Source organism: Myotis lucifugus, unplaced genomic scaffold (assembly GCF_000147115.1).
Source record: "Myotis lucifugus unplaced genomic scaffold, Myoluc2.0 scaffold_28, whole genome shotgun sequence".
NCBI lineage: Eukaryota > Metazoa > Chordata > Mammalia > Chiroptera > Vespertilionidae > Myotis > Myotis lucifugus.
In genome coordinates this window covers 798,786-813,751 of record NW_005871076.1, presented here as the reverse complement: position 1 = coordinate 813,751, position 14,966 = coordinate 798,786, and the positions used below count along the sequence as shown (strand labels likewise).

General features: G+C 34.7%; 1 protein-coding gene and 1 pseudogene across 1 annotated transcript in view; one reads left to right on the top strand and one right to left on the bottom strand.

The window, feature by feature from the left end:
- RBM27 (RNA binding motif protein 27) overlaps window positions 1-3,884 on the top strand; it is a 71,059-nt gene extending 67,175 nt beyond the window's left edge. Inside the window, 1 exon segment of the mRNA XM_006086397.3 lies at window positions 629-3,884. Within this exon segment, the coding sequence (XP_006086459.1) occupies window positions 629-712 (84 nt within the window). The 3' untranslated portion in view covers window positions 713-3,884.
- Window positions 3,885-14,160: 10,276 nt separating this feature from the next.
- LOC102425106 overlaps window positions 14,161-14,966 on the bottom strand; it is a 1,563-nt pseudogene continuing 757 nt past the window's right edge.

Genomic DNA, 14,966 nt, shown 5'->3' with positions numbered 1-14,966 from the left:
GAAAAATCTTGATATTTTGGGGAATATTTACAGATACTTCTACTTTGTGTAACTTTTTATATTTTTATATAAGATTTTGAATGTCAGTGTCATGGAAAGTTAGTATGTTCTCCCCTCATAAATGTTCTAATATTAAAGGAAAGGTTTAGGAGTTTGAATGGTCATTTACTGCCTAATTTTTAAGTTAACGGAATAAAATTAAATTAATTTTATCAATAACATTTCATAGGTATTTTTATTTTCTCTACTAAATGTTCATATATTATTTATTTATTTTTCTGATGATTTTAGAATGGAAATCTTTTCCTATTTAGACTAAGTTAGGGAGAAGATTATATACATAGATTGGAGCAAAACAGGTTTACTTTAACCTACTTTTATTAATTTTAATTTATTAAAACCTACTGTATTTTAATTTATTAATTATTGTATTATTTTCCATATGAACAACAGTAAACCTTTTATCCCACCCAGTACATGTAAAAAAAAAATTGCTTTTTGTTTTTTTGCTCTGAAAAATATTTGTAAATCCAGCCTTTATATTTAGTCTGTTTGCCCTTTGTCATAAAAAAGTATTTTATTTAACTTTCTTGTGCCACTAAGCAGATTTTACCCTCTCTTTCTTTAGGAAACAGAAACCTCAGATTTGTTTTTGCCTGATGATGATGACGAAGATGAAGATGAATATGAGTCTCGTTCATGGCGAAGATGAAATCTGAAACGAGCTGTATAATTTTTAGGAATATTTGTTTAGAAGAACAACTTTTAAAGTTATTTAAAGACGTCAATGAGCCAAAAAAATTTTTTTTATTTTTCTTTTCAACACAGTAGATTTAAGGACAGCAAGTTTGCTATTTAAACACATCTCATAACTGTTCATGATATTAAAGCACCAAAGGCCTAGTGACTTTTACACAGTTGTGAAGATCCACAGGATGACATGGATAATCTCTAGAGCCTTATATTTCCACACCACCTGTTTTGTTGCTATTGGTGTTGGATTATGATGTAAATGACAGGGTGTTCAGAAATTTTATTTTGGATTATAATCTGCTGATAAAATTTCTTTAAATGTCAAAATTGCCTGGAATCTCTTAACTCTTAGCTATTATGGATGGGTCGTCAGACAGTAGGAGACATTTGTAATTGCAATACCCTTCTGCTTTCAAGAGTTGTCTTGGAAGAAAAGTAAATTTATTTTCATTTGTTTTTACTGAGGAGGAGCCCAATTTGTATTAAATCTAAATTTGGGGTGGGAGGTGGCTTATGTGTAGAAGTACTATTTTAGTGTAAACCATACAAACTCTGTGTTCTTAAATGCTATAAGGTAATGGAAGCTAGCTCTATGGTATTTTCCTTCTGTCATTATATTAACTCTCCTGCACTTCTGTTGCTGCTGATCCTTTACTTTGAAATTAGTATTGGTTCAGTTGGTTTGTGTTTTGCTTTTCTATTTTTAACATTCTCAGAATATAAAAGGTTTTCACCCATTGCCCTTTTCTCAATCCCATTTTCTTTCTTCTGCCTTTTTATTACTAGGCCTGACTTACCCATTATTGAGATAAGTGATTCTTTTGGGTCACCAAAAGTCAACCCTTAATAAAAAGTTTAAACCAGCAAGCACCTTGATAAATGTTTAGATGAGAATAATGGAAGGATTTATGGGGAAAGTCAGTCACTAGCTTTTTTTTCTTTTTTAATGCTTCAATTTAGTTAATAGTTACACAAAAGGGTTAAAAAGTGTCTGAAATTCTTTTCCTAAATTTAAACCATGATGGTGAGGTGTTGGGGTAGGGTAGGGGTGGGGTAGGGTAGGGGGATGGGTATGCTAGTAATAAATGGGAGTCATAACTTGACTTTGATCAGATGACCTTATTTTTTGATAATTTTGTAGCTTGTTACTATCCATGACATATGCATCCTTCAGTAGACAGTTTCTTTCACTGTGTGCATTTTTACTGTACACTGTATAGAGTAGAGTATCTGTTAAGTAAAATATATATGTAAATGTATGTCCTTGTGTTCTGAATGTTAGATGGAAAAACAGAGGAGTAACACTACACTGTATTGACCGCTGGGGAAATAAAATGATTAATGTACATAGGATGTCACTTTTTCAAGAGTATACACATCTATGTTTTTATGTACATGTGGTGTGAAAATTTGAAACTTCCTGTTGGCTTCAGAAAGTTCTTGGTAATCACTATATCAAGGATTTTGTTTCTTGAAGTAAAGACTGTTTCTTAAAATAGAAACTATTCACTAAGAAACTTAAAACCATCAGGACTCTAAGTTAGCTACAAGAAGTTAAATCCCACGTTCTGATTATCTCTTCTTTTCTACTTATTTTCCTGGAATGATGTGTCAAACCAGGGTCATTTTTATGTTCATTGTAACTTCCCCTTCGCAATAATAAGGACTTCCTCTTCCTAGGTTGTTATTAATATTTCTGATAACACTGAAACTAAAATAAGCTTATAAAAAGATAAAAAATGTTACAGTGGGGTACCTAGAATAAGCAATCTTGCTCCTTCCTCCATCATCTCTAATGAAATTTTCTTGATGTCTGTGGCTCAGTCGGTATATATTTTGAAAGATTCATTGTGGTGAATATTTTGAGTCCTGACAGTTTAAACCTGATAGAGGGAACAAAGGATTTATATATTTTTTGTACAAAGTTTTTTCTTAAACTGTATAATTTTGTAAATAATTTGTTTGGTTTTTTTGTGTACTAAAACTACCAGCGTATAGATTTCAATAAGAATTGTTGTATTTTTGTATTTGGAAACTGAAAATTACAGTAAATTAATGGAGCTGTAAGAAAATTTTCAGTAGACTGACAGTTCAACAGAATGAGATTCCTTTTCATATGGTTTTTTTTTTTAACCTCAAAATTGACATCTTATTACACTCTGTACAGAGAGAGTTGAGGATTTGTTTGCCTTTTTAGTTATTGGGAGAGAGGAGAGTGAAAGAGAAGAGTGTTACAATGAAGAATAGATAGACACCTTTCCCAGTAAGATTCTTTATATAAAACTGCTTTTTCAATACATCTCATATAAGATTAAAATACGTTTTAAATGTTCTAAGAATTCTAAAACATTTTTGACTCTCAAAAATGAATTCAAAATAATGAGTTAAATATTAGAAATTTTAAGTTAATGTTAGCATAAAATAGTTGAATATATATTTTTCCTTTAGGATTTTTTTATCCCCATCCTCAAATCCCCAACTATTAGAATTTCTTTTTAAAAGTAAGTACCATAACTTGTTTTCTTGGCATCTTCAGTTACAGATATGACATATACCATCTGAGGCAAGCTGTATTCTTTTTAATTAATGTGACGTCTAAGTTTCTAAGTAGCTGATGACCAATCCACCTAGGTCAGCCTGGTTCATTAGTGGATTGCTGCCCAAGCTTAAAAAGGTAACCCCAGAGAATGCAGAATTTTTTGCATTTCTTCATGTGGGAAAGCATTGATGATAAATTGGAAAACAGTCTTGTTAGGATGAAACAAAGGTCCTACTGATGGATCATTATTTCAAAAAGAAGAAAAAATCATGTGAAAAGGAATAGTGGTTCTTCTTATGTATAGTATGCCTGTATTATAGTTTTTACAAAATTGTGAACTTGTGTAATAGTATAATAGGAGATATTGTTGAATTTCTAACTGTTTATACATTTAAATTCATATATGTAATGTTTGTTTTATCAATTACAATCTGAATTTCTAAGAAGCATGTTGACTTTTGCAATAAAGATGCAATATGGAATGGTTCACAATCAAAAAAAAAAAAGAAAAGAAAAAAGATAAAAGTATTATGAATTTAAAAGAATTTGGAAAACTTATGAACCATTCCAAAAATTATAACAATCACCAAAAGAGCTGTAATTCTGGCTTGTTCTGGAAAGAAAGAAAATGTGTGTGTATGCTTGCTTATGTGTGACCGTGAGTGAGTAGTGGATATGTATGTGTGTTTTTTGTTGGGTTCATGTACATGAGAGAATGCTGCTCTATGAAAATGGGTATTGAAGCCACTGGCTATGAAATACTCAGTAGAATAACTCCCTCAACAGGATGGTCTTGGAAATGAAAAAGAAGGGGATTAAAGTATTACTTGTAAGGTAGCTTTGATAGCCATATTTCTTTGTTCATAATGGGTCTTGGTATCCCTGATAAAAAGCACAAACAATTTTATAAAAGCAATTATTTTAATGCTACCTTGATGATATTCAATGTGCCTGCCAACCATAGGAAGGACCTTTTTCTTTTTTCTTCTTTTTTCTAAAATATATTTTTATTGATTTCAGAGAGGAAGGAAGAGGGAGAGAGAGATAGAAACATCAATGATGAGAGAGAATCATTGATTGGCTGCTGTCTGCACACCCCACACTGGGGATCGGGCCCGCAGCCCTGGCATGTGCCCTGACTGGGAATTGAACCATAACCTCCTGGTTCCTAGGTCGATGCTCAGTCACTGAGCCATGCCGGCCACCTGGAAGGACATTTTTCTTAAGTGGAATAGAAAGATGGGAAAAAACACCTTGAAGAGATGACTTCTAATTGTGACCTCTAATAGTAAAGAATAACAAGAAGTAATCTTACACCTTAAGGATTCGGTGGGAGGTGATGAGAAAGGAAAGTATATTACTTGGGCTCATATTTCTTTTTTGAAAAATTTCTTATAAAATTCCCCTTGAAATGATTATTCATTGTCTAAGAAGAGACATTCTTTTAATCTCAGCCTATACAGGAAATTACTAAAGAATGGGAGTAAATTAAATTTCAGTCTTTACAAATAAATTTCATCTGTATTTTATGAATTTGGTAAATGGCAAATAAGCTGTGTGATCATTTGTTTTGAATAGATGAGAATTTATCCTCATCTATACAGGGTGTCCCCTCAAGATGTATATACACTTTAACAGCTGATAGCTCAATTTTGAAAATGAAATGTATTTTAATTAACACTGCCTTAATAGTTATTCATAGTGAGTGTATACATTTTTGGGTGACACCCTCCATGTTTATAATAAACATTAGTTCTGGGAAGTTTAGTGGGGATAAGCATAATTCTGAAAATAGTTACATCTGTTTAATATTAAGTCAAATATTTTACTAAAATGGACCTCTCATTAACAAATTATTGGGTTTATGTGATTTTTTTAGTGATTTTGATGTAAATTATTCTAAAGCAAGGATAAATTTTGAATCATGAGTCCCAGTGTATGATCTAGCCTGTATCTAATTATGTTACAGTAAACAGAAGGTATGAACATTTATGTCAACACTTGAAATGTTTGAGATGATAGAGTCAGGGTTGCTTTAAACAAGGGCAGACCTGCACATTTTGTGTCATTTTAGTGTCAGATCTGTTTGAGGAGCCAAGGAGCACTGACTCGAAAATATAAGGCTATTAACTGCTATTGCATGTGCTGTGAATCACCTTCATTTATGCTAAATTTATTTTATTGCCAAGTGATCTCCTTTCTGCAGGGTCTCTTACCTGGTTCTTTGATCAACCTTAGGTTAACTAAACCATCCCAGCATTCTGAGATAGGTGACTTGATACAGGTGAAATTAAGGTCAGAATAGTGTTTGATGACTGTTTGCAAGATAATTGCAGTTTGAGTCTACTCTTTTCTTAGGCTACTGCAAACAGATTTTTTTCTCCTTTTTTTTGTGTGTGTGGAGTTGATCATTAAGTATGATAAACGTGGCTGTTACCTTTTCTTTCTTTATTTATATTATCTTTCTGTGAAAGAGGAGCAAGAGCTTGTTAGCTTGTTTTCCATGAAAATAAGCCTGTATTTCCTACATCCCTTCAGTTTTCTAACCACTTCATAGAGTTCTATTATTTTGATATAGTGGTCCATTTGTAATTTAAAATAATAGTTATTTTTTTATATAGAGGTACTGGTTTAGTATTTGCTCAAAATTATTCTTAATTATTTGTCAGGGAGTCCAGGTGTGGAAATAAATCTTTTTAGTTGCCTAGCCCTTTTCTCAGTATTGCTTTGTAAAAACCTTATAAAAGTGAATGTCTTGTTAACAGTTTCCTAAAGTTCTTGTGATTCCATCTTTTCTCATTTTCCCCCCGAGAGCTCTTAGTGTAAAATATTGATATATTTCTCCCAGTTTTAAATTAAATTAGATAATAAGGGCTAATATAGGCTTTGCCCAATTATTCTGGTTTCTGGAGGATGATTTGGCCTCAGGGTGAATTCTTAGACCAAACGCTGCCTATTTATCTGTGTAAACACCTGTTCCTGCATACCAGTAAACTATTGAGTTCTAGATTCTGAACTACCCTCCAACAAGAGATTTATTTACTGTAGGATTCAAGTTTTTAACATTTTGAGCCTGTAGGGGGCTCTAGGAGACAAAATTTAGTTGGCCTTAGAGCAGTGACAATCCTTTTTTTTCCCCACAGCAACTTACAGTAAAAATATTTTGCATTGTGATACAGTATACACACTTCCTCCAAACAAAAGTTTACCAAACAACACCCTTATTATTCAATATGCACGTGATATTATTTATTCTATTAATTTTTGGCAGGATCCACTATTTGACTTTCAACATTGCAGTTTGAAAAACACTGGCCTATTGAGATATAGGGTAAATTGGATTCAAAAAAAATTTTTTTTATTGATTTCCAAGAAGGGAGAGAGAGAGAAACATCAGTATGAGAGAATCACTGATTAGCTGCCTCCTGCATACCCCCTACTGGGGATTGAGCCCGAAACCCAGGCATGTGCCCTGACCAGGAGTCAACCCAGCAAATCAAACCAGGAATCGAGACCTCCTGGTTCATAGGTTGATGCTCAACCACTGAACCACACTGGCTGGGCTGAATTGGATTTTTAAATCACTCTCTTCCTTGCTGTAACATCGTCAATACAATTTTGAGTGTAAAATGATGTAATTTAACGTTTTGTATTTTGCTTGGAAAAGTAGTCTAGAGTCTAAAATTAAAGGTGAAAAAATATATATCAGTGTCTTTATTGATTACTTGATGTTCTTGAGTGTGAAGGTGTTTTTAATTTTTAAAATAGACAACTGTGAGTGACTTTAAACTTGCCTGCAGTTTTATATTTTTGTCATTATTCTGGGGAGGAAGTAGAATACTAGTATATTGGTGTTACTTTTTATGAAATTCAAGTCAGTAAGAGTATTTGGCTTTGAGTTTTGCATTTCGAGTCACCTTAGCTATCAGCCATCAAAACTAAACCAAGTTTGATGTCTATCTCTGAGAAAATTGTACACATTTCAACCTTGTGCCATTGAATTTCACGCTTTTCAAACACATTTTCCTATAAGTTACAAGAAATAGGAAATAAAAAATAATTACCTAATCCTTGCCACTTTTCTTAATCTTGGGCAAGTGTGTTACTTGTATCTTTACATGCCTGTGCTTTTCCAGTTTCTAAAATATAAAGAAAAAGATTAGGAACATGTTGATGAGAATGTTGACAAATTTTCAGAAAGCCACAGGAGGAAAACCATTAAGTCTGCAAAGCAATGAAATCAGCCCTAATAATGGAAATGTAAGTTATTTGTACATTTTAGAATGTCTATCCTCTGTCCATATTCATTCCTTTGGGATTCTTTAAGTAATAAAACCTGACTTCCTTGTATTACCATGGTACCAAGTAAATATTTTCCACTAAACTGGTTATTTTAAGCTATTCATTAAGAAAATATATTTTCAACTAAATTGATAATTTTAAACTGTTCACTTAAAAAAAATAACTGGCATGTATTTAATGCAGAAGGTGTTCCAGGAATGGCTCTGTAGTTTGCCTGAATCCTGTGTTTGCATAGCCTTTTGATGAAGTGCAACTCGGTTGTTCAGCTTGGAACTGAGTTTTGGGGAGATTAAGTGGTTTCCAGAGATCTCACAGCCTAGAGTGGTGGGACTAGGATTTGAACACAGATCTGACTCCAGAGCTCAGCTTTTAACCTCTGTGCTCTGCTGCTTTTAATAAAATGGAATATTACAAGTCCATAGAATGTCACTGGTCTTTTTTATTAGTGTCTGTCAAAACACTGCCATTCTGGCTCCATCTATTTCATCTGCCTTGGATTGGAACCAGGCTCCCGTAGGGAGCAACACTGTTTTTAGGTAGCATATTGGAAACCATAGCGAACAGTGTTTATATATGCTAATTTGTGGGGAAACATTTTAAAGTAATTTTCTGTGACCTCCGTAATGTACAGCCAGCCAATTTGATACATTTCACAATGATCTGGCTATATCATAACCTATGTTTATTTTATTTTCAATTTTATCTTAAATATTTTCTCTGGCAAACTGAATTATGATAATCTTGCAATATTTCTACCTTGTTTCTTTGTGTTTTTTAATATTGCTGGTGCCTTCTTCCTTTTAACCTTGGCATTAAAAAAATCATGTTGCACATAAATAAGTTACATGCTTTTATTTAATGATGTTTTCATATAGTATACTGAATTTTCTAGGCAGAAAGTGCTGAGAATAGCAGTGTTCATTTATAGTTATGTTTATGCCATAGATTTTTTTCAAAAAATAATATATTCTCAATGAATAAAACTGGTGTTCATGTTCTATTGTTTATAGAATTATCTGACTTTTACATGTTCAGGTTTCTTAGTTTAGCAATGCCATTCTAAATCCTTATGGGTTTCTAATTTTAGCTATTTTGGTAACTATAAAATGTTTATTGACTCCTAATGGTATGGTAGTAATTGTCATCTCAAAAAAAAAAAAAATGATGTAAGCACCCTTGGGAGAAAGGGGGCTTTTTATTCTTTGACAACCCATGAGAAAATAGGCATGTTCTAATAATACAACAGAGAAAGACTTTTACTCTTGACAAAATTTAGTAGCCATTTCGAATATTTCCAATATGGCAAGTGTGTCAGGAAAATTGCTGAGACAAAATGATTATAACATTCTCCTGGTTACAGTACATGCTTTAGAAAGATGTTTACCCCTAAAATTTGGAATGTGTCATTGAAAAATACTTTGCTGTCATCAAATGCTAAAAATAATGTGTGCCATTCTTAAAGCATTATCAACATGTTTTTCCTTTGAAATACTAAAGATGGGGGGAAATTTTACACATAGAACTTAATTTCTTAGAATCATAATTTTATATTTTTTGAAAAATTTTCTGCCAATGACTAAAGCACTTCTCTCCCTGTGATTTATTTAAATCCTAATAAATTATACATTTCTGCACTTTAGCCATTCATGTGAAAATTATTTGGAGTTATCTCAATAGAACGGTGCTGTGTGGTCTCCTGAGGCCCCAAGGATGTCAAAGAAGTTTCCTCCACTCTTAGTTTTACTTTTCAAATGACTATTAATTGATAAATCAGATAAAGCTGAAGAAAAGTCTAAAAGATTGAAGTGAACAATTAAAATCTACTTAGAAGTGAGAACTTATTTATGTAAGGGCCCTATTTTTATGGCAAGCTTCTGTGCTGAGTTCCTAATATTTTGGAAAGCTATTTGTGAGTTTTAGGTACTTATTAGTTTCTCAGAAATTGGCCATTATCTTGGAAAAAAAATAGAACCTAACTGGTATATTCAGACATGTTCAGAAAACGTTGAACATTGTCTATAGAAACAGTACACAGCATATTTTGATTCTCCTTTTTACAACCCAGGATTGCCTTTTTATTCATTTTGAGATTTGACGATATTCACTGGTGATGGTTTTATGCTTCATGGACATAAGGTGGGAGAAATGGTTACAGTAGCTGTTTTCACTTGTTTTTCTTTGTGGTGATGAGAGTCCGAATCCACAGAAAATTTGCACACTTAAAATATGAGAAAAGTGCAGAGAGTTTTGATTCTGTTCAACATTTTAGTAGGGCTGTCATTGACCATTTTTGCCCAGAAACATGATTTTGGGTGTGTACGTGCCATAAATAAATTAAAACAGATCAGATGGTAAAATATTCCGCACACAGAAGCCCTTGAGTAACTCTTGAATAAATGAGTTGAAGAACCAGCAGTGGAAATATAAAACAATCCATCTATGCCTTTTATTTGGTTAATTACAGAGAGGGATAGAGAGTTAGAAACATTGATGAGAGAGAAACATCCATCAGCTGCCTCCTGCACACTCCTTACTTACTGGGGATGTGCCCGCTACGAATCGAACTGGGACCCTTCAGTCCACAGGCCGACGCTCTATCCACTGAGCCAAACCGGTTAGGGTTCACCAGTCATTTTTAATGGTGTTAAGAAATGATTGTAAACTTGGAAAAGGAATTGTGAAGACTTATTATTTCCCAATATATTCCCCATGAGTTTTTTTTTTCTAATTTAAATCTTTCCTTAAGCATGGTACCATTTTTGTGTAGTTTTTTTTAAAATCATCACCCAAGGATACGTGTGTTTTTTAAAATATATTTTTTATTGATTTCAGAGAGGAAGGGAGAGAGAGATAGAAACATCAATGATGAGAGAGAATCATTGATTGGCTGCCTCCTGCATGTCCCCCACTGGGGATCAAGCCCACAACCTGGGCATGTGCCCTGACAGGGAATCGGACTGTGATCTCCTGGTTCCTAGGTTGAGGCTCAACCACTGAGCCATGCCTATCAGAGAGGATATGTGTTTTTTAAAAATAATTTTAGAGAGAGAGGAAGGGTGAGGGAGAAAGAGAAACATAGATGTGAGAGAGAAACATCAACTGGTTGCCTTCTGCCCCAACCAGAGATCAAACCCACAACGTGTGTGTGCACTGAATGGGATCTAACCCGCAACCCTTCCGTACACAGGATGATGCTCCAACCAACTGAGCTACACCAGCCAGGGCTATGTAGTACTTTTAATGTCAGTATTCCCAGTTTGAAAGAGGGATGGCTAGCAGAACTGAGGACTCACAGGTCTGATGCAGGTAGCTCATCTCCCGCAACTGGGCCATTCCCCAGCCATATGGTCAAAATAACATTGTCTCCCATTTCAATGCTCTTTATGTGATCCACTGTGCTGCGTGTTTTCAAACATTCTTATTTAGTCCTTTCAACAGCACTGTGAGGTATCCTAAGATTTTCCCCTTTTTGTGCAAGGGGAAACTGAGGCACAGTTTATAGTCTCAAGTCAAAGCCAATATTTGAAGTCCCCTTATATTTGACTTCAAAGTAAGTCTTTTAATCGTTGCTTGATACTGTGTTCACATCCCAATTCTAGCTATCTATGTGAGCTGGGGTTAATTAGTCTTTTGAATGCTCAGTTTACTCCTATAAAATGAGTATTATAATATTAGTGCCCATTTAATGTTCACAGGATTGCAATAAGCATTATGTGAGTTAATGTTTCTGAAAATACTTTGTGAAATGTAATCCACTATTAGCAGACCATCTAATCATCAAATTGTCTGAATGGAGTTATTCTTACCTACAATGGAATTTTCTACATGGACTATTAAATCTTGTGGAACTGCTTAAATGTGTTTAGCAATGTTGGAGAAAAGAGGAAGGAATACTTCATACCTGAGTTTGCACTTTTATGTTTCTTTAATATGCCACATTAATCAACTAGATAGAAGACAACTAGACTCTAGGTAAAGACATTTTTCAAACCCTTAGCAATTGAAAATGTATATATTACATCTAGCCATGAAGCGAGTCCGGTCACAAGTCACTCACTGCAGATGGTTGAAGTGGGTCTCTTTCCTGACTAGAATCCTCTTACCAGCCTCCCACAGAAGAACATAAGTATTTTTTACATACTTATGTAGTATGCTACAGAAAAGCATAAATATTTCCCAAAGTCTCAAGCCCTTTGACCTGGGATTTTACTTAACAGACATATTTCAGAATCACCCTCCCTGGCTGTTCTGTTTGTCATCTAATCTGCTCTAGTCTGACATATCCTATATTGTGAATCTCTGAGTATGTAAAAGGAGATTTTTTCCTTACCTTAACAATTCTGTACAGTGTACTTGTATATACTGGTTTATATACATTGGTCAGTGAATTATGCTTTAGGATGTGGCCATTGGGAAACAATAGTAAAATTGAAACTATTTTGCATACACAATCTATTGGGGTGACACTAGAATTAGCTATTAAGTAGATATATTAGTAACATGTATGTGAAGTAACTGCACAAAGTGCATGGATTTTATGTTTCTAGGTAAAAAAGCAGAAAAAGTAGTTAAAAGCAAGCTGTCATTTTCTCCATCTCTATAAAATTATTCAAAGATACATGCTGTGAAAAGAATCATGCTCTTAAAACTATTAAGGATTTTTTTTGTTGGTTCTATTATAACCATTTAAGCAATTTTAGTGATTTATTAAAATTCTGGAAGATAAAAAAATTTGAAACACTCGAAAATAGACACACATTTTGTCCGGAAAGGATGGAATCTTTCCTCTGCTCGCTTCCCCATCCTCACTTCTAGCTCACTCCACTGACCAGAGGGAAACTTTCTTCTTTGAGACTGTTTTTATATATCTACTAGAGGCCCAGTGCACGAATTCATGCACAGGTGGGATCCCTCGGCCTGGCTGGCAATTGGGGCCAGAGGGAGGGACCGCAGGAGGTTGGCTGTGGGAGTGCACTGACCACCAGGGGGCAGCTCCTGTGTTGAGCACCTGCCCCCTTGTGGTCAGCGCGTCATCATAGCGACTGGTTGACTGGTCACTTAGGCTTTTATATATAGAGATTTGACACTTCATCTCTCTATGCATAAAACTGCAAGACTTTTCTTTTTTAAAACCCATTCCCGGTAGCAAAGGATTTCCCTTTCCGAAGGAAGGAGGCTTTGGCCACATGATTCCCTCAGGAATGGCCGGGGCACTATGCTTAATTCTTCTTTGTTTTCTGCCTTATTCTTTCTTACTGTTGGAGTGATTAACTTAATGTGACTACCTAGAAGCCAGAGGCGAAATTGCATTTCAAAATTTTAAAAAATCAAACTGAGGTAACAGATGTGAAATTTTTGAAAATGGCTTTATCTGGTCTGGATCTGGAACATTAGGTGAACAGGTTTTTTCCACTGTCGTGAATATACCTGTGGACTCCATTCTAACTATACTGTAACCCAAAAGGGAAGCACCTGCAGGGGAAAAAATATATAAGCCCATCTTATAACCAACACACTGCTTTTTTCAGGCAACAAACCTGGGGTCACAGATTACATGGGAGTTTGGGGCTTTTGTGTAGGAAAAGATCACTTACTCTAGTCAGTCTATGCATTGGTAGTAATAACAAAAATCAACTTACAGATTTTTGAAGAACATTTTTAAAGAGCATTGCATCAGAAACATGAGTGTCATCTGCTGGTTCGTTTCAGGAAGATATTAAATTATAAACACAGAGGAGACATCCTTGCCATTTTGCCCCATATGAGTTGATTTTGCATTACCTAATAAGGCTACTAAGCTCAGGTTTTTAATAAGAATTATCTCCTGAGCAATAAGAGGCTGGCAACACAGGGAAGAAGAGAGATTCTGGAATAACTATTTAATTTTCTTCCTTTCTCCCACTAGCTGGTTTAATTGTTATTGCAATACATTCTACAGGTATTTTAGTAATGGGTACAATTACAGAGGTTGCTTTTTAAAAAAATATATTTTTTATTTATTTCAGAGAGGACGGGAGAGAGATATAGAATCATCAATGATGAGAGAGGATTACTTTTTCCCCAACATTTCAACACATATTTTTCTTATGCAGTCTAAGCTGAGAATGCCATGTAAGTGCGTCACTGTGAAATGCAGCAATTTAGTTTTTTCCAATCAAAATAAGAAACAATTCAGTATGATCTTATTTCTTTTAACTTTTGAAGGTTTACAGCAGTTAAAGTATTTTTGCTTCTATGTATGAAGGTTAAAAAAATCATTTTTTTTCATAAAAGAGCAACCAATTTCACCATTGAGTAAAAGTAAAAACTGGGATTCTTGTTTAAATTAGTCCAAAGTGGCATTTAGGAACTTAGTTGTAGGCTGCTGCTGCGCTGACACCATGACAAACCAAAGTGTAGGGTTTGGTCTGGTTTTGTTTCCGTTTTCTTTTCAGTATCCAATGCTCATGGATTAAGTTCTGGAAATGTTCCAATTGTAAGGCAGGGATCTGTTTGGATTCCGCCACGGGTATGCTCCTTGGGTTGGATGCTGGAGGGTGAGGCACATTTTGCTGGACCCATGTTGACTAGTGGTCATCAAGGTCAAAAAAGTTGTCTTTTCCTTGGTATTCAATTCCCTGGAAATCTACTCGGTACCGCAAGATACCTCCAATTCCTTTCACAAATTGGGGTCCTCCTTGTGACTTAACTGTGACAACTTCCAATGTAGCTCCAAATTTTTCAAGTTTATTAGCAGACCACTCCAGCAAGGGCATGCTCTCAGTTCATGTTCTTGTTCTGTCTCTTTGTCTGTGAAATGAGATTTATCCTTCTCTTGTTCTGGAGTTATATAGAGAATTTTCTCCTCTTCTGTGCCTTGGCAATGAAGGATGTATCTCATTATATCCAGATTTTCGTAGACTATTAGAATTTCTACAGCCTTTAGTGTATCTTCAACTCCAAAACAGTACTTGCCTGTATCCTGGCTGATTTCATCAAAGTATCATCCTATGACTTTCTTCTTTTGAATGAATTTCACGTTGGAGAGGACTTCAGTAGATAACTCAATAGCTTGGTTGAATCCATTTTCACCACCATAGGATATATCAACTAATTTTAAAACTTTCGATTGCAAATTCTGATCAAACATAATTCAGTTTTAAAGTCAGCAGATCCAGCTAAAACGAGACCAGCCACATTCACATTGTCCCCAGAAATAAACAGCTGCTCAGCAGTCTCAGCTACTTTCTGAACATAGTTATGTTGCTTTTCCATTCTTTAAATGGGCAAAACACACGGCTGACTGACCTCTACCACGTTTCTTTGGGAGATCCACAATGCATTTGTGCAGGACTTCTCTCGTGTTTCCTTGGAGTGTGCCAAAAAGTGCGCC